A 21,609-nucleotide genomic window follows, 5' to 3' on the forward strand; every position below is an offset into this window, starting at 1 on the left:
TGTTAGAATTCTCCAAGTTTAATATAGTTTTTCCATCTTCATCTGTTTTCTCCTCTAGTAACTGGAGTTTCTGTTCTACCTCAGCTCTTATTTTTTCACTCTTTTCCAGTTTTTGGAGGAGACTCCCGACATCCACCATTGCACCGTTGTACACAATGAGACCTACATTTTCTTCTCCATCTTTTGACTCCTGTTTTACTGTTGGTGTTGGAAGTAATAATCTGTTTCCTAGAATATAATTTTTTTTTTTAGCAACTTATGAATAATACAGTTAGAAAAAAAACAAACAAACAAAAAAAGCAAGATCTAGCCAGTGTGTAGTATATGCCTGCAATTTCAGCACAAGGAAGGCTAAGGCAGAAGAATCCTAAGTTCTCCTAAGTTCAAGTCCAGCATGGCCTATATAGACAAACCTTATCTAAAAACAAATTAAAAGCAAAAGTAAAATAAATAAGTCCACACAGGCCCAAATGTTAATATACACTCCAACCTAGCATGTCTTCTTGGAGTGACTCTGACTCTTCACGGTTCTCATCGTCTTTCGAGGTGTCGGTTAATTTCCGATAAAAGCACGATTCTCGGAGTACTACTTTATTGAGAAGTTTCTTTACCTATTATGCAAGCAAATAAAGAGTGAGAAGAAAATACAATTATTTTCCTATTATACCAGCAAATAAACAAATAACTAAGACGTAAACACTTCCCTTCCCTGCAGAACTGAGCTAGAGCCCTACTCGGATCGGGTAATGGCTGTGACTGAGTGACATCTCCAGCTTGAAGCAGGCTTGGCTTCACTTCACTTCTTTCAGATCTGCCTACCTCTGCCTCCAGAGTGCCAGGACTAAAGGTATGTGCCATCATGCACACCGGCTGTAGGAAATTTCTTTAAAATCTTTTAGATTTCTTTGGTGCCTTTTGTCTCCAAGTACTTGTACTCATATGTGCTCTGGTTACCTTCCGAGGAGGTCAGAAGAGGATGTCGGGACCCTGCACCTGGAGTTACAGCTGTGGTGCATGGCCTGAGGTGGGTGGTTGGAAAAGAACCCGAGCCCTAAGAACAGTCTTAAGAAATGAGTTATCTCTTGAGCCCCAAGTACATTTCTTGATCCTCCTAAAAATGTGTTGTAAATTTCAAAAATATTAAGCATTCATTGTGATCATTTCCTCAGTATCTACTACTATACTAATCAGTTGACAGTATGTAGAATTTTAAGTATTTTCTCTGTAAATTGAATATTTAAATTATTTTTAAAAAAACACAAACAAATCTTTGGGAATGTTTGTGTGTGTGTGTGTGTGTGTGTGTGTGTGTGTGTGTGTGATACGTGCTGTGAGACTCACGTAGAAGTCAGAGGACATCTTGCAGGAATCAGTCCTCTGCTCTCGCTATAAGGTTCCCAGGATCTAACTTGCATCGACAGCCTTGGGAATAGGAGTCTCAACCCAATGAGCCACTTCACAAGCCCAGTGTTTTGGTTTTCTTTTGGTTTAGTTTTTGTTTTTTTAAGAGACGGGGTTTCTCTGTGTAGCCCTGGCTGTCCTGACTCACTTTGTAGACCAGACTGGCTGAAAACTCAGATCCACCTGCCTCTGCCTCCTAAGTGCTGGGATTACAGGCGTGCCAGTGCTTTGTCTTTTAAGATATGGTCTTGTTATGCATATATGGCATCTCAGGATGGCCTCAAACCCACAATACTCCTGCCTCAGTCTCCCAAGTGCTAAGATTACAGGTATGATAGAAATACTAATTCAAACTTTTAAAGTAAATAATATTTAATTCCAAATAATCACAAAGTCGGCATGGTGCTGCATGCCTGTAATCCTAGCACTGAGGAGGGGGAGGGGGAGGCAGGTAAATTTCTTTGAGGCTGGCCTGGTCTGAATAGTAAATTCCATGACAGATAGGGCTATATAGAAAAACCCTGTCTCGACCACTCCTGTTTTTTTTTGTTGTTGTTTTTCTGGGTTCTCTGGTTTTTCTGTATAGCCCTGGCTGTCCTGGAACTCACTCTGTAGACCAGGCTGGCCTCGAACTCAGAAATCCACCTGCCTCTGCCTCCCAAGTGCTGGGATTAAAGGCGTGCACCACCACTGCCCGGCTCTCGACCACTCCTAACAAATTATCTTCCCCCTACAAAGCAATAGGAAGACTTTTTAAATTATGAAACATCCATATAATGGAATGTGAAGCAGATATATCTTTTTGTATTTTGAACTGTAGTCAGGTTTGGCCTTAAACGTGTCGTGATGCTCTTGCCTCAGATACACGAGTATAAGGCTTAGATGTGAGTCACTGAACTCTGCTGTATTCCACTCTCATGACAGCACTAACAAGTCTACATATACAGAACAGTCCCACCCTCTGGACCAGTGACGTAACTAGGGGTTATATAACCCTAGACATGGTTATAGATGACACTGTCCTGAGGAAGAGGTCTAGAGGAAAGGGGAAACAAACTTTCCTTTTCCTTCTATGGAGAGAAGAGCCTTCTGTGTCATGGGAGGAGGAGAGGGAGCAAGGAAGGGAGAAAGTGAGCTCATAAGCAAAAGCGATTTTTAAAAAATGGGAGGGGGGTCCTCTGGGAGGGGGTGGTACATTCCTTTAATCCCAGCACCAGGGAAGACAGAGGCCATTCAATCTCTTCGAGTTCAAGGATAGCCTGATCTACATAGAGATCCAGTCCAGCCAGGGAGAGTACCTCAAAACAAAACCCTCAAAATCCACCAACCAATCTTTTTATATGTGTGTTAGTGCACACACATGTATTTAGAGAAACTCAATAGGACATAAAATGGTTCTGGATATCCCAGAGCTAAGGTTTAGGCAGTGGTCAGCCATCTGACCTGGGTGCTGGAAGCTGTAGGTTCTCTGCCAGAGCAGTGCAGGCTTGAACACTGAGCCACCTTTCCAGCCCCGAAGATAACTTTCTAAAGAGAAGTGTGTGTGTGTGCCTGAGCAACAGGCCAGAGATAATCTTCTGTGAGCTTCCTTCCTCTCTCCTCCTATCATTTGGGCCCCAAGGATCAAACTGCTATTATCAGGTTTATAAACAAGTACACTACTCACTGAGGCATGCTGGCCCCAGAGATAGTTTCCTTAATAGCGGACACTACAGAGCTAGTTCTAGAATAGCCAGGGCTATAGAGAGAAACCTATCTTGAATAACAAACAAAAACAAAACAAAAATAATAATTTCTTTTAACAAGTTAACAGCTGAGAAGGTTTAAAGAAAGGGGTAGAAGGCCAACTGGATGGCTTATACCTGCAAACACAATACTTAAAGAGGCTGAGGAAAGACTGTCACACAGGAAGCCAGCCTGAAGCCCACAGAAAAGATGGGGAACTATTTTTCACATTGGATAATTGAATTTATTCTGTCTTACTTTTTGGAAGGGTAACATGATAAAAAGTTCTGAGCTATGAGTGTAACTCAGTGAGTTAGCCATGACTAAGGCCCTCGCTTCTGTCCTAAGTACCATAAAGGAAAAAAAATGATAAAAATTCCTTTTATTTTAAATTCACAAGATTGAATGATTTGAATGATTACCTGAGCCCGAGAAAGATGCAGTCCAAGAGTATATAGTATTTCTTCCAAATCCTTTTCAAGAAGGTAACCACAATGACTTTGATCAAAATAAACAAAGGCCATTAGCAGATCCCTGTTAACTGTAACCATTTGAGGCTTCTCTTTTTCCTAAAACACACAAGATATGGTATATGGTTTTACTACCACAAAAAAATAAGAAATTGAGGTTCTGTTTATTTGAAAGCACTAATATTAAAAAGATCTTTATCTCATTTTGGTTAAATTGAGTGGATTTTGTACATGAATATGAAAAACAAAACAAAATTAAAAACAACAGTGCGACTGACACAAATATCCCAAAAGCAGTTGAAGTGTAAGGTAAGGAAGACATTATTTTCTAGTGAATATGGAATTCAGTAACTACCTTATCCTAAAGAAAAAGAAGAAAACCCACCTTATCTTTTGAGGTCCTCTCCTTGCAGTATCGGCTGACATCCCTTTTGTCATCCCGTTTGCTCACTTCCTCCTCCTCCCTATCTGTAAAACAAACGTGAGACGGATCCAGCTACCCGCCTTTGTGATTCCAGGAAGATTAATCACCATTTCAGACACTAACTGAAAACTAATTTTTATTTGTTAAAGCTATCATTTCCAGAGGCTGAAGAAAGGGGACATTTTTTGAAAGCACTTGTTGCTGTTGCAGAGGACCCAGGTTCAATTCCCAGCACCCACAACCATCTATAACTCTAAGGGCCTTTTCTGACTCCTGGGGGCATCAGGCATTTATGTGGGTCACAGTTGACTTCCACATGAGCCATAGTAAATGCCCCCAAAGGAACTACAACACCACTAACACTGACAAAACAGAAGGGGCAAACACCAGCAAGTGTTCAATTATTACTTAGAATAGAACAGCTGGGGGTGGTAGGATGAGCTAGTAATCACAGCTCTCACTTGGGAGACTGAGGCAGGACAGTGTAGGCCAAAGCCAACCGGGGCTATAGGCCAGTATCATTAACAAAGTTAGACTGTCTTACAAAAACAAGGAAAAATATAAAAAACTCGAAAAAAAAATATGCGGTCCAGTCTATGGCACTGAGGCCACCTGATGCACACATACCGTCGTCTTCCTCCTCAGCCTCCTCTGCCTCCATTGGGTCATACTCATCTTGATTGTTGTCTTCTTCAGTTTCATCGTCATCTTTAGAATCATCTTTTCTTTTATCTTCTTTCTGTAATTTAGGATGACTTAAAATTAAGCAATCTCTCAAGAAAAGCAGGACAAGTAAATGTTAAGCCCAGTGAATGGATGTATTTGTAACAATTGCAGTCAGATTTCTCATAACAATAATAACCTATTCAAATGTGGCACGGTGGGGCATGGTAGTAATCTTAGCACGTGGAGGTGAAGGCAAGAGAATGAGGTGGTCACCGTCAGCTTACAGAAAGAAAGAGAGGAGGGAGAAGAGAAAAGACTAGAAACACAGGAGGAGACAGGCTGCCGCGCTGGCTCAGACATAAGGGCACTGGCTGCTGTTCCAGAGAAAGCGCCCATGTGTAACTTCACTGCAGTCTCCGGATCCACATGCTCTTCTGGTCTCAGAGGTCAGCAACCACACACATGGAGCATCAATACAAATACAGGCAAAACACATATATTAAAGGAAGGAAGGAGGGTAGAAAGAAATAAAAGCACGGAAAAACAGGAAACAAGAGGAGCAGGAAGGACGGAAACATCAGAAAACTAGCTATATACATATATATTAAGCTTTGTCACATGGCTCAGGCTGGACCTGACCTCCTGATCCTCATCTTTCCCTTCTGATGGGTAGGATTATAGGTATGTAGGCCTATATCCAGCTCCAGGTTTCTGAGACAGTCTCATATGGTCTGTGACAAATCTCTAAAACGACATTCAACCCTTTGGTGTCTGTCTGGCCTTTGTGATCATCTAAAGGCGCTACCAAACTTCCTAAGTTTTGTTGACTGTCCCGGAAATGACAGACCTTCCTCTCATCTCTGTCTTCTTTTTTGTCTTTATCGTCGCCTGATTTTCTCCGTTTTGGTTTTGGTTCATCAATATCATCTTCTCTTTCTTCTTTTTTATCTTTTCTCTCTTCTTTTTTGCTTTTCTTTTCCTTATCTTTTTTGTCCTCTTTCTCAGGAAGGGAGAGCAATGACTTGTATATTCTGACCCCAAAATCTCTTTGAAGCATTTCATTGAAAAGTTCTGCAAACAATGAAACCTATAAAAAGACATCAACATTAATATAAACAAATACGATAGAATACTGAATAAACCCTCATGGTCTGACTGCTGGATTATAAATTCGTGTCATCATGCCCCTCACAAAACACAGAACCACATAGAGAATAAACATAAAAAACAGAATAGAAATAGTTATGCTTAGTGATGCAGTTATACAATGGTAGCCCCTAAGGATACTGAAGCAGAATAACTATGAATTGAAGACTTAACTGGACGACAAATTGAGTTTAAGGTCAGCCTAGAAACCAGATCCAGGAGATCGGAGCCCCTCTCTTCTGGCTTCTAAAGGAACCAGGCACACATGTCAAGCAGACATAAACAGACAAAATAACCACATATACAAAAATGAAATAAAAAAAGATAACTAGATATCTACCTTCGGATAAAAGAATACATTATTTCTCTCAAGAAAATGCCTTAGAACAGGCATAGGAACACAGGGCTGTAACTGCAGCACAGAGGAGGCAAAGGACCAGGAATTCAAGAGTCTCACTACAAAGCAACTACAAGGTCAGCAAAACTACTAGAGATAGCTTTGAAAAAAACAAAACAAAATGAAAAACAAAGAATAATTGAGATCTAATTTGTTAATTTATAGGGAAATACAGATGACAAAACCACACCACAGAAAGAAAGAGCAAAGTTAGCATAATGCATCTATAAAAGACCTTAGACAACACACCTGACTTTTCCTAGTAAATAATGGTGAATAAATACACACCAACAAGACCAATGGGAGAAGTCACAAAAAGACTCAAGGGACTTAAGAAATACATAAAGTCGCAACTGTGGATATTGTTTGGATCCTCATTTAAATTTTGACATTACCTCAAATGAATGTTCTTTATTATCTTCCAATCTGTAATCCAAAAGGACACTCAAAGACATGATGCTGCAATCAAACTTGCCACTTTTTGCAGCCCAGTTTGGATGTACAATTATGGCAGGTTCATCAGGCAAAATGTATCTTCTTTCTTGACGCTGGCGTTCCACTTCTTCTTGACGTTTTCTTTCTTCTTCCTAGACATTAGAAATTTTAAGTTATGGTAAAACCACCATGTAAAAAAAGTGCATGTATATCAAAATATACTCTAAGATGATATATATATATGATATATATATCTGACATATATATGATAGAAGCTGGGTGTGGTGGTTCAAGACTATAATCCCAACACTTGGTGGCACAGACAGACAGAAGGATGATCCCAAGTTCTAGTCAACCCAGCCAAATATCAAGTAACAGGTTAGCTTCTGGTACAGGGTGAGATCTTGTTCCAAAATCAAAACTTGAAGTCTGACTTCTTACAGATTATATCAGCCATAATGATTAAAAACAGAGACAGTACCTTTTATGGCTCCTAATTCTTTCTTACATTTCCTTTATTACATCTGTTTATTTAAGGGGGCAGGAGCACACATGTGGGGTGTCAGAGAGCAGGAATTATTTCTCTTCTTCTACCATGGGTCCTAGAGATTGGATTACTGCTGTCAAGTGTCAATGAACACATCTGGCTTCTAAAAAACATAACTTCACTGAAGGATGTCAAGTCATCTTGGAGAAACAGTCTGGCCCTCAGCTAAGATAGGGACAATACACACCCTACTTGTCCTGCTATAAAGTAGTGACATAAGCTTAAAAGACTCAGGCCCTTGCCCGCTCTGTAACAGTATCATCATCCAAAAATACTTATAATCCAGGAAAGAAAACAAGAAACCACAAACCCATGAACTGCCTAGCAACAAAGGAAGCTTTCTGCTGCCACTGAGGGAAAGCTTCATCCAAGAAATGTCCCCAGAAGTTCCAGGATCAACAGGCCCAGTTTATAGTCTGCCAAAGCAGAGTCTTCTTCCCTTCATTAGCAAACTTTCTCACTTGGGTGCTACTGAGGAAGAAGAGACTAATAAATCCTCTAGCTCTACTTACTTTTAACTGAGTTATTCAAATAAAAAAGCAACCAGGCAGCACCAAGGAGGCGGAAGCAGGCATATCTCTGACTTCAAGGCCATCCTGGTCTACACTCAGAGTCAGTTCTAAGGACGGCAAGAGCTACAGACAGATCTTGTCTACAAACAAACAAACAAACAAACAACGCCAAAAAAAACCCACTGAGCAACCATGCTAACACATGCTTGTGATCCCAGCACATGAAGGGTCAGAGACAGGAGGATTGTAAGGACAGCTACTTCCAGGCCAGCCAGAGTCGTATCAATAATACCGTCTGTCAAAACGTAAATTAAAAGTGGAGTACAGAGACAGCTTAAGAGAGTAAAGAACCTTGCTGCCAACCCTGACAGCAAGTTTGATCCCCAGACAGAAGAAAATCAACTCCAGTGATTATCCTCTGACTTCCGGGTAAGTCCAATGGCATTTTCAATCCCACACAAAATAAATACATAAAAGTAAGGTTTTATAAAAAGAAAAATCACTAATTTTGGAGGGTACCCTTAAACACAGTATAGGAAGTAAACACTAATTACAGCAGGTATCACCTCTGCAGTATAAAATTTAACAATTGTCTATAACTTTTTAAAAAGACTTCAAAAGCTAGTGAAAAACCCATGGGGAAAAGCACTTGCCATAGAAGCCTAAAGACCCAAGTTAATGTCCCCTGCTTACATCTTACCCCTTATCCCAAGGTGAAAAAGAACCAAACTGTGACATTTCCTGACTTACACACACACACACACACACACACACACACACACACCACACACACACCCACACACACACAGAAAAACTTAAAAAAAAAAAATCAAAAACCAAGCCAACAACAACTCAGGGCTGGACAGACTGCTCAGCAGTTACGGACACTTGCTGCTCTTGATGAGGACTCAGATTTTTTGTCCAAACCCCCACATGGTGGCTCACAACCGTCTGTAACTTCAGCTCCAGGAGAGCCATTGTCCTTTTTTGACTTCTGGGGTACCAAACATACATAAATGCAACAAAACACTCATTTGAATAAAAATAAACTTGGGGTGCAGGAGGGTATGGGGGGGCATGGGTGGCTTCAAGGCCACTGACTCTGTATAATTTTACAGCTGTCTGGATGGGAACGTCAACCAAAAAGAAAAACAGAAAACACTTTCTTGGCCGTCATGTCCAGTAAACTCCTTCACTCTGTGACAGGCAGCATCGAGATTTCTTCTGCATCTCACTAACTACATGGGCTGTATTTACTTATTTATTTATTTATTTATTTATTTATTTATTTATTTATAGGGCAGGCTATGTTATAACTTTCTGTCCTTTGTTTTTAATGTAATGCTATGGGCACCAGTGTCTGGCCTGTATGTACGACAGTTAACTCCATGTCTAGTGCCCTCTGAGGTCAAGAGTCAGTAGAATGACTCTTGATCCTATAATGAGTAGAGGAAGCCCTAGATGAGTATGTATTTTTGACATGAGCAAGGCCTGACAAGGACTCTGAGACCAACTGGCCTATGGTACATCAGACAAACTGTTACTCATGTGGGCCGTGCTCAGGAAGGGTGGCAAAGCTTTCTTTCCTTGGGAGTTGGTGGATGAATGTTGAATGACTGACCAGTATGTACAAAGACTAGCGACTGCAGTTTTCCTCCTTCTGGGTGCTAACAGCCTGAGACTGATAACCTACAGATCTGCCAGATCAGCCAAATTCTCTTCCTGAGCTGTTAATTAATAACCATAAGGTTCCAGGTTTCAGTGATACTAGTTAGAAAACCCCATGTGATTGCAAGTTCTTTTGGATATGTATGCCCTTCATTCACTTGCCACTGCTAACCAGGGTTCTACAGACTAAAGCCACAGAATACATAGCAGGATCAACTGTAGGTAGGGATAATCATGACCCATCATACGGTGCTGGGAAATGAACCCAGGTCCTGTGTTACCACAGAAAATACTCACTGAGCTATCCCTCCAGTCCTCCCCCTAACCCCTACTTTTTGATAAGGAAAGGTTTCACAGTAGCCCAGGCTGTTCTCAGTTTTAATGTCTTGTACTTCATAAGTACCGAGTACTCAGTTCAGACTAGCCTGAGTTTATAAAACAAGACATAGTCTTAAAAAAAGAAAGTTTGTATTTTATTGTATTTAAATTATAAGTCAAGGGGCTGTGAGAGCTTGCACAGTGGTTAGGAACACTGGCTGCTCTTCCAGAGGTCCTGAGTTCGATTCCCAGCAATCACATGATGGCTCACAACCATTTGTAATGGGATCTGATGCCCTCTTCTGGTGTGTCTGAAGACAGCGACAGTATACTTATATACACTAAATAAATAAATCTTTTAAAAATTTTTAACTAGAAACTATACACAGTTTGAGTTACACGTTCCAAAAGCTTCCTCTAAAACATTACTAACATTCCAGTATGCAAATGGACTACATACCTCTTTATCATCCTCAGACTTCTTATCATCCTCATCTTCCTCTTCCTTTTCAGACTTCTCTAATTCCTTCTGCTCTTCTTTTTGTTCTTCTATTTTAAGCTGCTTTGTCAGGCGAGCTATTAACTGTGATTTTAGGCCCTTGGAACTAAGAGTTCGACTTTCTAATTCTTTTCGGAGATCATTTACCTAAATATATGGAGCATAAAAACAGAAGAAAAAAGTAGGATATTAAAATATATATATTGTCTGTTTCTAAAAAGTTGCAAATTCAGGGCAGGAGAGATGGCACAGTAGTTAAGAGCACTGACTGTTCTTCCAGAGGTCTTGAGTTCAATTCCGAGCAACCACATGGTGGCTCACAACCATGTGTAATGGGATCTGATGCCATCTTCTGGTGTGTCTGAAGACAGCTACAGTGTGCTCATAAATAAAATAAATAATAAATCTTTAAAAAAGAAGTTGCAAATTCAAGATTAGTGTGATCTGTATAAGGAGCTCCACACAATCCAGGAGTACATGCACTGAGACTCTTATTTCAAAAAGCTAAATTCAGTGGAAGAGACACACACTGTCCACAGTGCTTTTGAGAATGCAAAACGATAAAATGTTTTTAGAAAATAATGTAAAACCTGTTCCTGAGTGTGCATACAGACGCACACTGCCATGGTGAGCGCACTGCAATGGCACTGGCAATGGTGAGCAGACCACCTTCCCGTAGTTAGCGCCTGCCTTCCTTCTGCATGCTGTGGCAGGTCTGCCGTTTCTGCTTCTTTCCTTGATGCCACCACCCTGGTGTTTTATCTGTGTCTCTAATCAACCTCTACATGTGAGGCTTAAACAGCAGAGGCTTTACCTTTACCCACTGAGCCACCACCGTGACCCATCCGTCCTTTTCACTAAGACAGCCTGGGGCCTAGGCTGGTCAAACATGCTTATGTAGCAAAGCCAGATCTTGACTCTAGATCTTCCTGTTTTAACCTCCCAATTATTTTGATTACAGACAAAATCAGCAAACCTGACTGTAAAACATGTTTTACTTTATTCTTCTGAACATGTGTATATGTCTGTGCACACAAGAGCACTTGCTCATTGAGCCCAGGTTATCAGGTCTACCTGGAACTAAACTTATAAGTAGTTGTGAGCTTCCCCATGTCAATGCTGGGTACTCTTAAGCCATCACTTGAGGTCCCTAAACAAGTTTGAAATGCTTAAGAACTTTTTAAGGCAGGTAAGATGGCAAGAAGCCCAATTTGAGGCCATCCCCTGCAATATTGTGAGAATTTGTCCCAAAGGAAAGAAATATATATTTTTTTTTATATATTTTGCAAGGTGCTACCACTGCCCACCAAAAAAGTAAAATAACTTAATGTTTAATAAAGAATAAATATTTTTAACAAAACACAGAATGTATACTAACTAGAATGTGATGTTTAAAAAGAATTACACTAGGCTGGGTGTGGTGGCATATGCCTCTAATCCCAGCACTGGGAAGGCAGAGGCAGGTAGATCTCCGAGTTCAAAGCCAGCCTGGTCTATAAGGAGAAACAAGTTGCCCTCTGACGCCCAAATGTTTTTTTTTTTTTTTTAGGAAAAAAAAACAAAACAAAAAACAAAGCATCAACATTTAAAACCAAGCAATAAGGTCTGATGTCCTAGAACATACATTTAATGGAAGCACTCAGAAGGCAAAGCCAGGTGTTTGTCTTTGAGTTTAAGGCTAACCTAGTCTACACAGCTAGACCAGCTGGAGTTACATGGGGAGAACCTGTCTCAAAGCCATAGCCCTCACACCAGTAAGCCAGTACCAGTCCAGATCTACTGCACGCACGCACACACACACACACACACACACACACACACACACACACGCTCCCAGCTACCTGAATCAAAGACTTACGTTTCGTTTCTTTCTCAGTTTAGTAGTGTACTTACCTATATATTATTTTGAAATTTATTATAAAAATCAGATTTGGCCGGGCAGTGGTGGCGCACGCCTTTAATCCCAGCACTTGGGAGGCAGAGGCAGGCGGATTTCTGAGTTCGAGGCCAGCCTGGTCTACAGAGTGAGTTCCAGGACAGCCAGGACTACACAGAGAAACCCTGTCTCAAAATAAATAAATAAATGAAATAAAAAAATAAAATAAAGGAAAGAGGAAAGAACTCTAAAAAAAAAAAATCAGATTTACTATTGGGTGTAGTGGCCCACGCCTTTAATCCCAGCACTTTGGAGGCAGAGACAGATGGATCTCTGTGAGTTTGAGGCTGGCCTGGTCTACAAAGCAAATACCAGAATAAGGACTGCTACAGAAAAACCCTGTCCTAAAAAAACCAAGAAATATAAAAATAAATGAGATCTACCTTTTGGTATTTTTGTTTGAAGACAGAGTTTCTTCTGTGTAGTGCTGGCTGTCCTGAAACTAGCTCTGTTCACCAGGCTGGCCCAGAATTCAGAGATGTGCCTGCCTCTGCATCCTAAATGATGAGATTAAAGGTGTACCACTAATGCCTACCCCTTTCCTGTGTTTCTTTTTATTTTCCTTAAATTTAGGGTAATTAGCCATAGAAATTCTGCAGTCCTAGTTACCTCCCAAACCAGAAAACAGTGCTATCATCATCATTCCACTGGAGGTATCGAGACACTACACATCTGAACAACATAGCCTCTTTAATTTATATATATATACAAACACAACACATCAGAGTTAAAGACAACCAGAAAACTTGACTTTGAATGCCCAAAACCCTTTTATTTTATATTTATTCATTCATTTGTTTTATTTCTATTTTTTGAGATCAGTTTTTTTTACTGTGTAGTCCCTGCCATCTGTCTTACAACTAGCTCTGTAGACCTGAAACTCAGAGATCTGTCTCTCAAGTGCTAGGATTAAAGGTGTGTGACACCATGCCCTACACTGCAGCCCTTTTACAGACAAGATCTCACCCTACATGCTAGGCTAGCTTAGAATTTACTCTCCTGAAATGCTTGGCAATCCTCCTGCTGTTGCCCCCTAAGTTCTGACATGATGGATATAAGCCACCACACCTAGGTTGAACATTTCCCACTTCAATTATTCTTAGTCTCAACAAGTTTACTCATTTCTGTTCAGAAACTTAAAAGTTTTACTTTGTGTGTGTGTGTGTGCACAATATGTACGCCTACATTTTCAGTTACCTTCATTGCCTTTGGATCAAGTTTAGACCAATGGGTAGGAGTGGCGATTTCTTTAACTTCACCATCATCCTTCTCTTCTTCATCCTAACATACAAAGTTGAAAATAACATTACTATTTTGAAACCTAAAAATATATAAGTAATTTATTTTTTAAAAGTCTGTTGCTGATCTGTGCAAGGTCACAATGTTTCAGATAGTCTTCTCCTAAAGTTATTATTTAGGCAAGTCCACATACATACATTCTACCACTTTTAACTGATCACAAAGACATCAGCCAATCAAAGCCAGATCTGTGAAACACAAAAGGGTGATAAATTACAACACAAAGGATATCGGGATACACAGACACTGCCGGTCTCCACTAACCACACAGTGTGTGATCTTGCCCCAATTTTCAAACCACCCAAAGACTGATTTAGTCAGACCTTTGAAATGTACCCAAGACGTTGCCACATAGCCTGAAATTTCAAAGCTCTCAGACTTGTGGTTGTCCAATTTCAAATATCCATGACTAGAACTGATGACCGTGAAAGAGAAAATTTTTTTAAATTTGAGAAAATGGCAAAATGTTTAAAATGGCTTAATACTGAATCTTGCTCAACAACTGGTCCCAGGTTCCAGCAAATAGACCTATGATAAAAACAACATTCTGTGCACTGTAAGCACAACTTTCTGAGGTCTCAGCACTCTTAAATTTAAGTTAGCATAATAGACAGATTTTTATGAGACAAGAAAATGCAGCTATACTGCTGAAAGCTGGACTACCAGTCGCTGTTACAGCTATGTTCCTCCATGTGTGTCTGTTATGTAGTGTGTGGTGTGCATTTGTGCCTGTGTTCCTGTGCCTGTGAGAAGCGGAAATAGAAAAAGGGATTAGCGTTCAGTGCCTGTTCTCCATCAGCCTTCTTGCGTTCACCCTGAAGCTTCTCGACCAGCTGCTGCTTGTATCCTCGGGAGAGGGTTTCCCACTCTGAGCGGGTGGGAAGGCAATGCCAAACATCCGGGAAAAATAAAACCACTGTCTCCACATGAGCTGGAACTGTACGCCCCTTGTGGGTCTCCTCAGGGCGATGGTAGCGAATCTCTGCAAAACGGTACCTGTTGCAAGGGAAGAAGCATGTTGGAAAAAAAATTCTACAATACATTTTAAAGACCCTAGTTCACTTGTAGCACATCAAGTAAAGAAATTTTGCTGCAAGAACTTGAAGTTGGTCTAAAGAAAAAAAAATTATAGAAGCCATAGTTCCTCTTTTGGTACATTTGGATAATAGTTTATTAGTTAAAAGAATACATTTCCACAAAGAATTTTCTGATTTGATTACAGAGCTACCCATATTTTATAGAATACCTGAAGAAGCTGGAAAGCTGTTCAGATTTCATGTGCTAAAAAAAGAATATTCTCAATTAAATTGTAAGAAATATACTAAAGTACACAGGACAAATAAGCCTCAAGAGAAAATATGGCTGAACAAAAATAATCAGCAACTACATCACTTTATAACAAAGGAATTATAATGAAATGAAGTTCTCTCTGGACGATCTTCTCCAGCTATACATGAAATGAAAAGTATTTTCAACAAACATCCGATTTCCAAAGTACAGCACGAAACATTTAAATTTTCAGTGTATTGTGATTAGTTCTTAAAGCCCCTTCCCCCAAACATTTTGGCACCAAACAATCTTTTGCTACAAATGGGGATTGTCCTTTGAGATTACCTGCATGACCGGTTGATAAAATAAGGAAGGGGAGAAGCTGATTGACAAGAACAGCTATGTAAACTATTAGAAGGACATTCCTAATCAAGAAATGAATTGGTACTTACCATTGTGTGCACACACTTAGATCAATGCCTGTCAGAGCCTTACAACAACGAATGGCAGTCTTAATCAACACAGAGGGGTCTTTTTCTGGGTTTGGTCCATCCAGCGAAGGAGACCAGTGGCCTCCAATGGCCATGGCTTCATCCTTGCCTTTCATTCCCACTAGAAACTAATTCAAAACAAAGAATCACTTACATATATAACACAGCCCATCAAATTACAATAGATACTTAGAAAATCGGAAAGGTACAAACCTTCCCAATACCACTTTACTACCTCTGGTATCTGTCAGTCAAGGAAGAGTTCAGTTCATCATGTTCCACACTGCATTTCAGCAATGGAATAGGATTTACACATCATAACTCATCCTCTAAAATACTTCATCAGATAAGAGCTCTTTTAAAGACACAAGCTATGTGTAAACACAAACTTCAACAGCATCCACGAGATTTTACTAGGCTGTAAGTATACATGATCAAATTCATAGCTGAACAAGAAATACACACGGATAATATACAGCCACATTCTATAACAGGAAAAGTATCTCCAAATAAAAGTAGACTTAATATTATGCAACAAGACTTCAAATGTCCTTGTTTTCAATATTTTGTAAACACATTAAGATACAATAAGTAAATATACAACAAAAATCAAAATAAACATTTCATTTTACCTTAACAAGTCTAGCAGGATGCTGAAAACCATCACGAAGGTCTTGCGGATCTTCAGCAAGAGCACATGACTTATGATACAAATCTTCCATACTAGGGCTAGCCATCAGCATTACCTATTATAGTCAAATAATTCAATCCTGTCAAAAGTCTAAAGTAACGTAAAAAAAATGAGAAGTACTACTAATTAACATTACATATTTTTTTCCTAAAAATGGAATGTAAAATGCTATAGAAAAAAATAGTATTAGATGCCTCATCAGCCCATTGCAAGAAGCAATTTTCAGATAAATCTTTTAAAACAGAAGCAAATTCACTAAGCAGTATACCGAAAGCTACTCTGAGGACTAGTGTTTAGTACATTGACCAGCATTAAGTTTTATCCAGGTATATAGAAAGTTATATGACTCACAACATTAACTTGATATTTTTGAAGTTTAAATGACAAAAAAAAATAGCCATTGTTTTATAGCTTAAGAATTAAGACAGGGGTTAAAATAAAACTGTTCAATAGCTAATACAAAAATCAGGCAATTTGAGTCTTTTATCTAACAACCATTTCCAAAGGATAGCTCTAAATTCTATGATAGTCACAACGTGGATCACAGTGGAATACAAACCTTTGCACTGTACAGGTGGTCTGCGTCAGGTGGATCAAGAACAGCTACATTTTTTTCTAAGGACTCTACTTCTCGGTGCATCACATAAAAATTGCAGTAATTTCCCAGTTGAAATGGTCTTGACAAAGGGAAAGCATCCACCCATGTAAACTGAGCATCAAAGAAGTCACTAGGAATATATAAGTTCTGATAACGGCGCCTTAGTTCCATCATGTCACAACTGGGACTGAAAAGCAGACACACAGAGTGAATCAACAGCCTGCAGACCAAAGGTTATGCACGGTGTACTCACGCAGTTCAACGCTACATCCAAATTGACAGATTCAAGTCTGTACTACTCAATAAATGATATCTAAATGTCATTTTTACTTCTCTATTTTCATTGTGTAATAGCTTCTAACTCCTTAGAGAAAGAAGACCCTTTGAAATGAACTACAAATCCAATTCCAGCAAACACCTGAACAAGTTTTTCTCCCGTAGCTGGAAGTATGTATACTTAAGAAAAAAATTACAGTTTATAAAAGAAAAAAAAAAAGACATGTATACAAAGAAGTGATAATAGGCACTAAGAATTTGAATGCCTTTCTCACGTTTATGCTATACTGAAAAAAACAATTTTATTATATGGTAAGAGCCTAGATTAAATATACTGAAATTTAAAAATTCCTGAGTCAGGTGTGATGACATGAGAATCCAAGCACTCCAGAGACAGAGGCAGGCAGAAGTCTTTGAATTCAAGGCAAATTCATGTAAAAGCAAAATACAAATTAGCTCTAGATTATCTTTAACTTCAACACTTCAATATGAAGATTTACATCTATACCAGATTACTCTGCAAACAGGGACAAGTTTCTTGTTGTTTCTATCTAACAATAACTGTTTAAAGATGTGTATGTATATTATGTCTGTATGTGTTGTGCTCTGAAATGAACACATAGTACTCAAGGAGGTCAAAGAGGGCATCAGATCCTCTGAAACTGAATAGCTGTCGTGGTTTGAATGAGAAAAGCTCCTATCAGCACATGGATTTGAATGCTTGGACTGCAGCTAGTGGGACTGTTTGGAAAGGATTAGAGGGTGTGGTCTTGCTGGAGGAGATGTGTCACTGGGGGTGGGCTTTGAAGTTCCAAAGGCACATGATATTTCCAACTAACTCTATCTGTGCCTCGTGCTTGTAGATAAGCCACTTCTACAGAGCCACGCCTGCCTGGCTGCTGGCTGCCATGATAATCACGGATCTACTATCCTCTGAAATTATAAGCCCCAAATTAAATGCATTCCTTATAAGATGCCTTGGCCATTATGTCTCTTCACCGCAATAGAAAAATAATTAAAACGCAGTGGTGGTGCCACACACCGTTCATCCCGGCACCCAGGTGGCTGAGACAGGCGGATCTGAGTTTGAAGACAGTCTGGTCTACAGAGCAAGTTCCAGGATAGCCAGGGCTACACAGAGAAACTCTGTCTTGAAAAATCAAAGACCACCACCATCACTTCTCTACCATTAACTGTCGCTGACTTAATACTACTGTCGGTAAGACTCCATTGTGAGAATAACAGAAATGTGGAAACTATACCACAAAGTTGTTTTGGTTTTGGGATTTAATTTTGTACGTATCTGTAAGTCTCGTCTATCTATGTGCACCATGTGCACACAGGACAGGAAAGGGTACAGGGCTCCTCAAACAGGATATGAGAACCTCAATGTGGCTGCTGTGGTGGCTGGGAACTCAATTCAGTCTCTCTGGAAGAGCAGCCAGTGCTCTTAACCACTGAGACATCTCTCCAGTCCCCTACACCTTTATTTTTAAGTAAGAAACTGTTATGCACAAAAATTTTCCAATGCTAACAAATTATATCTTGCCCCAAAGCAGTAACATCTATAACTAAACAGTGGCTAAGTGCAACCAATTTCCCTTCATACTATAGCTCATAATCATATTAGTGTAAGGAAGTTATGAGTTCTACAATTACAGATGAAGAGTTTTAAAACTTATTTCTAATTGGTTCATTTGATGTTCTGGAAATTTATACAAAGATGATTAAATAAAATTTGGAAAAGTCCAACTTGGAAAGAGCTAGGCAGCTATTCTATCAGCAACTTTCCAGAGAAAAACACTAAATTTTAACAACAGAATAAAGAAGGTTTCTTCATGTAGCAGTATTTTGATCTTTTTTTTTTTTTCTTTTACCCTCTGTGTAGCCCTGGCTGTCCTGGAACTCACTCTGTAGACCAGGCCGGCCTCGAACTCAGAAATCCACCTGCCTCTGCCTCCCAAGTGCTGGGATTCAAGGCGTGCGCCACCACTGCCCGGCCTAGTTTTCTTAATAGAGAACTTAATATATAGAAAAGTACATTTAATAGGCTAGTATATTGAATATTCATATTGTTTTTTGAAATGCAGAAATAGGCTTGGGTCACAGAAATATACATAGCTATTTATACCTGCACTACAGAGTTTTAAACATTGTTTTCCAATTCTACTTTAAATCTGGGCATTTTTCATTTAGATTTTTAAGGTAGGGTCTCTATGTAGTGCTGGTTGTTCTAGAACTTGGTATGCGGAACCGGCTGGTCTCTGCCTCTCAAGTGCAATTAAAGGCATTTGCCACCACATCGGTCTCCTGTCTTCTTTCTACCTGTCAATCTATGATCAGTGTGCCACACTGCTCATGGCCATGAGGGACTACAGAGGACCTGTCATTACAGTAGTTTAAGTCCTGTAGATACTTGACTCAACTTCATAGTAATTCTGTAAGTTTGTATGAGATTTTATATGAAGCTAAGAAATTTACCAATCTTATTCTGACTCCAGATTAATTAATTAATTAATCCACTAAAGACATAAACCTGTAAATCACAAAAGTATGAGTATGCAGAGAAGAGGTCAATGTTTCTAGATTCCACTACCCTGCCACAACTGATCTTGAAACAAGTAGTACTGCTTCAATATGCAATTAGCAAATTTAAAGTTATCAGTAAATCCTGATTCTAAATGACTCTAACTTTAAACACAACTTTCCTTACAAAGGAAGGTTATCTAGAAGCTTGTTGTCTATTGGGTTTTGGTACTGGGATTGAACCTAGAGCCTCCATGGTAGGCAAGCACTCTTGTCCAGGCTATATCCTAAACCAACAGGTGCTTCTTTTAAGTAGCTGTTAGCCTACATGTATACTCAAAAAACAATCTCCTTATGAGAACAAAATTCCAAACTGCACTTCTGTCCTCAGATAAATAGCACAAAGTGATATTAAGTAACTTTACAAGGAAAAAAATTGCACTTATATTCTATACCAAACCATACAAAATTCTAGCACCAATAATGAATTGTAAAACACAAATCATAGAAGGAAAAACTTACCAATCTAAAGAAAACTTTGAAAACTGCACTGTGTATCTTGGAACGACACGACGGACTCTCCGAGGCGATCGTTCTCTTTCTCTCCGGGGTGACCTCTCCCGGGAACGCTTCCTCTGAGGTGATCTTTCTCTGGATCTCCGTCTTTCTCTGTCCCTTTCACGACTTAAAGCAAGGATTTTTAAAATTACTCCGGGGCCATCAGGATAGTTCAGCAGGTACAGGCACTGCCACCAAGGGTGAGAACCCTGAGTTTCATTCCCAGAACACACAGAGTAGAAGGAGAGAAAAGACTCCTCCAAGTTTGCCTCTGGCCTTCAAATATACACCATGGCATGGATACAAACACAAATTAAATGAGTAAATATTTGCTAATATTTATTGGTACTATGAAATGGTTCTTGCCAGGCATGGTAGTATACACCTTTACTCACACACAGCACTTGGGAGCGGAGGCAAGTACATCTAGTACAGATTAAGGCCACCCAAGGCTATGTAGTTAGACACAAGAAAGCAAATAGTTCCTTTAATTTTTCCTTCTTTGTTTATTTTTGACAGGCTTTGTTATATATAGACCAAGCTGGCTCAAGACAACTTCAAATTTATTTTTTATTTCATGTATCTGAGTGTTCTGTCTGTCTGTGTGTCTGTACACCTCATGCATGCCTAAGAAAGGCAAAAGAGAAGAGAGCATCAGTAGACCCAGAACTAGTGTCACAGATGGTCATCTGCTACGGAATGGGTGCTGGGAAGCAAACCTGGGTCCACAGAGGACCAGACAGGGCTCTTACCTCTAAGCTGTTTTGCCAGCCTACCACATTAACTTCAAACATACCTTCGGTCATCTTTTCTATTGGGTACTTGATCCCCTCTGTCGTTTCTTCCTGAAAATCTAGATGGTGGATCTAATCTCCGTGCAGGTTGTGGCTGTGACACTATTCGGACAGGAGGCTGCAATAAACCAGCTTCAAAAAATGAAAAAACAAGAAAACTTGTTAAACTAAGCTCAAAAAACATTACACAACTAAGTAAGATAAATATGAACAAGCAAGTAGGCTTCACCAAAATTGGTTTTTTTTTTTTTTCAAAATTAACAAAATACAGTTATTTTTTTTTTTTTAAGAAGAGAAGTATTCTTTGGTGATTTCTTCCTGGTAACGAAAACTAAAAGTTTCATCTTAAAATAGTATATTTTTCCACAGGACAATAAAAGTGAACCTCTTTGGTACAATGGAAGTAAAATAGATATTTATCTGTGTTGAAAAGTACAATGTAGCTGGGCAGTGGTGGCGCACGCCTTTAATCCCAGCACTTGGGAGGCAGAGGCAGGTGGATTTCTGAGTTCGCGGCCAGCCTGGTCTACTGAGTGAGTTCCAGGACAGCCAGGGCTACACAGAGAAACTCTTGTCTCAAAAAACCAAAAAAGTACAATGTATATCAAAAGATCTTCTTTGCCAGTTTGATGGCTCATGCCTTTAATCCCAGAAAGGCAGAAGTAGGTAGATCACTGTAAATTCAAATCCAGCCTGATCTCTATAAAAGAGCCAGGGCTCCAAGGTGAGATTCTGTCTAAAAAACAAACAAACAAACAAACAGTAGAATTCTAATGAAATTCTCTTAAAAACAAACTGCCTTTGGCTGCTAAGTCTAGAACCATCAATAATGACTGTAATCAATCAGAGGAAAGAGGAAGACCAAAAGCACAGATTATTCTTTTTTTCTTTTTTTAAATAGCTTGTCTTGTGTCATTACAACTAGTGTGTGTGTGTGTGTGTGTGTGTGTGTGTGTGTGTGTT

General features: G+C 39.5%; 1 protein-coding gene and 1 non-coding gene across 5 annotated transcripts in view; both read right to left on the reverse strand.

The window, feature by feature from the left end:
• Ccar1 (cell division cycle and apoptosis regulator 1) overlaps nucleotides 1–21,609 on the reverse strand; it is a 43,032-nt gene that overhangs the window by 3,144 nt on the left and 18,279 nt on the right. For all 4 annotated transcript variants that reach the window (XM_028776816.1, XM_028776813.1, XM_028776814.1 and 1 more), the window contains exons 9-23: nucleotides 20,649–20,778; nucleotides 19,817–19,978; nucleotides 16,454–16,679; nucleotides 15,836–15,949; nucleotides 15,165–15,331; nucleotides 14,229–14,439; nucleotides 13,342–13,425; nucleotides 10,170–10,355; nucleotides 6,625–6,816; nucleotides 5,534–5,773; nucleotides 4,648–4,759; nucleotides 3,982–4,064; nucleotides 3,549–3,695; nucleotides 491–611; nucleotides 43–228 (exon numbers count right to left, since the gene is read on the reverse strand). In XM_028776816.1, the coding sequence (XP_028632649.1) occupies nucleotides 43–228; nucleotides 491–611; nucleotides 3,549–3,695; nucleotides 3,982–4,064; nucleotides 4,648–4,759; nucleotides 5,534–5,773; nucleotides 6,625–6,816; nucleotides 10,170–10,355; nucleotides 13,342–13,425; nucleotides 14,229–14,439; nucleotides 15,165–15,331; nucleotides 15,836–15,949; nucleotides 16,454–16,679; nucleotides 19,817–19,978; nucleotides 20,649–20,778 (2,361 nt within the window). The remainder of the gene's footprint in view (nucleotides 1–42; nucleotides 229–490; nucleotides 612–3,548; nucleotides 3,696–3,981; nucleotides 4,065–4,647; nucleotides 4,760–5,533; nucleotides 5,774–6,624; nucleotides 6,817–10,169; nucleotides 10,356–13,341; nucleotides 13,426–14,228; nucleotides 14,440–15,164; nucleotides 15,332–15,835; nucleotides 15,950–16,453; nucleotides 16,680–19,816; nucleotides 19,979–20,648; nucleotides 20,779–21,609) is intronic.
• LOC114628919 lies at nucleotides 15,463–15,527 on the reverse strand. Its single transcript, XR_003712567.1, has one exon. It is a non-coding gene; the product is annotated as a small nucleolar RNA SNORD98 (small nucleolar RNA).

This window comes from Grammomys surdaster, unplaced genomic scaffold, assembly GCF_004785775.1.
Source record: "Grammomys surdaster isolate TR1022 unplaced genomic scaffold, NIH_TR_1.0 273, whole genome shotgun sequence".
Lineage (NCBI taxonomy): Eukaryota > Metazoa > Chordata > Mammalia > Rodentia > Muridae > Grammomys > Grammomys surdaster.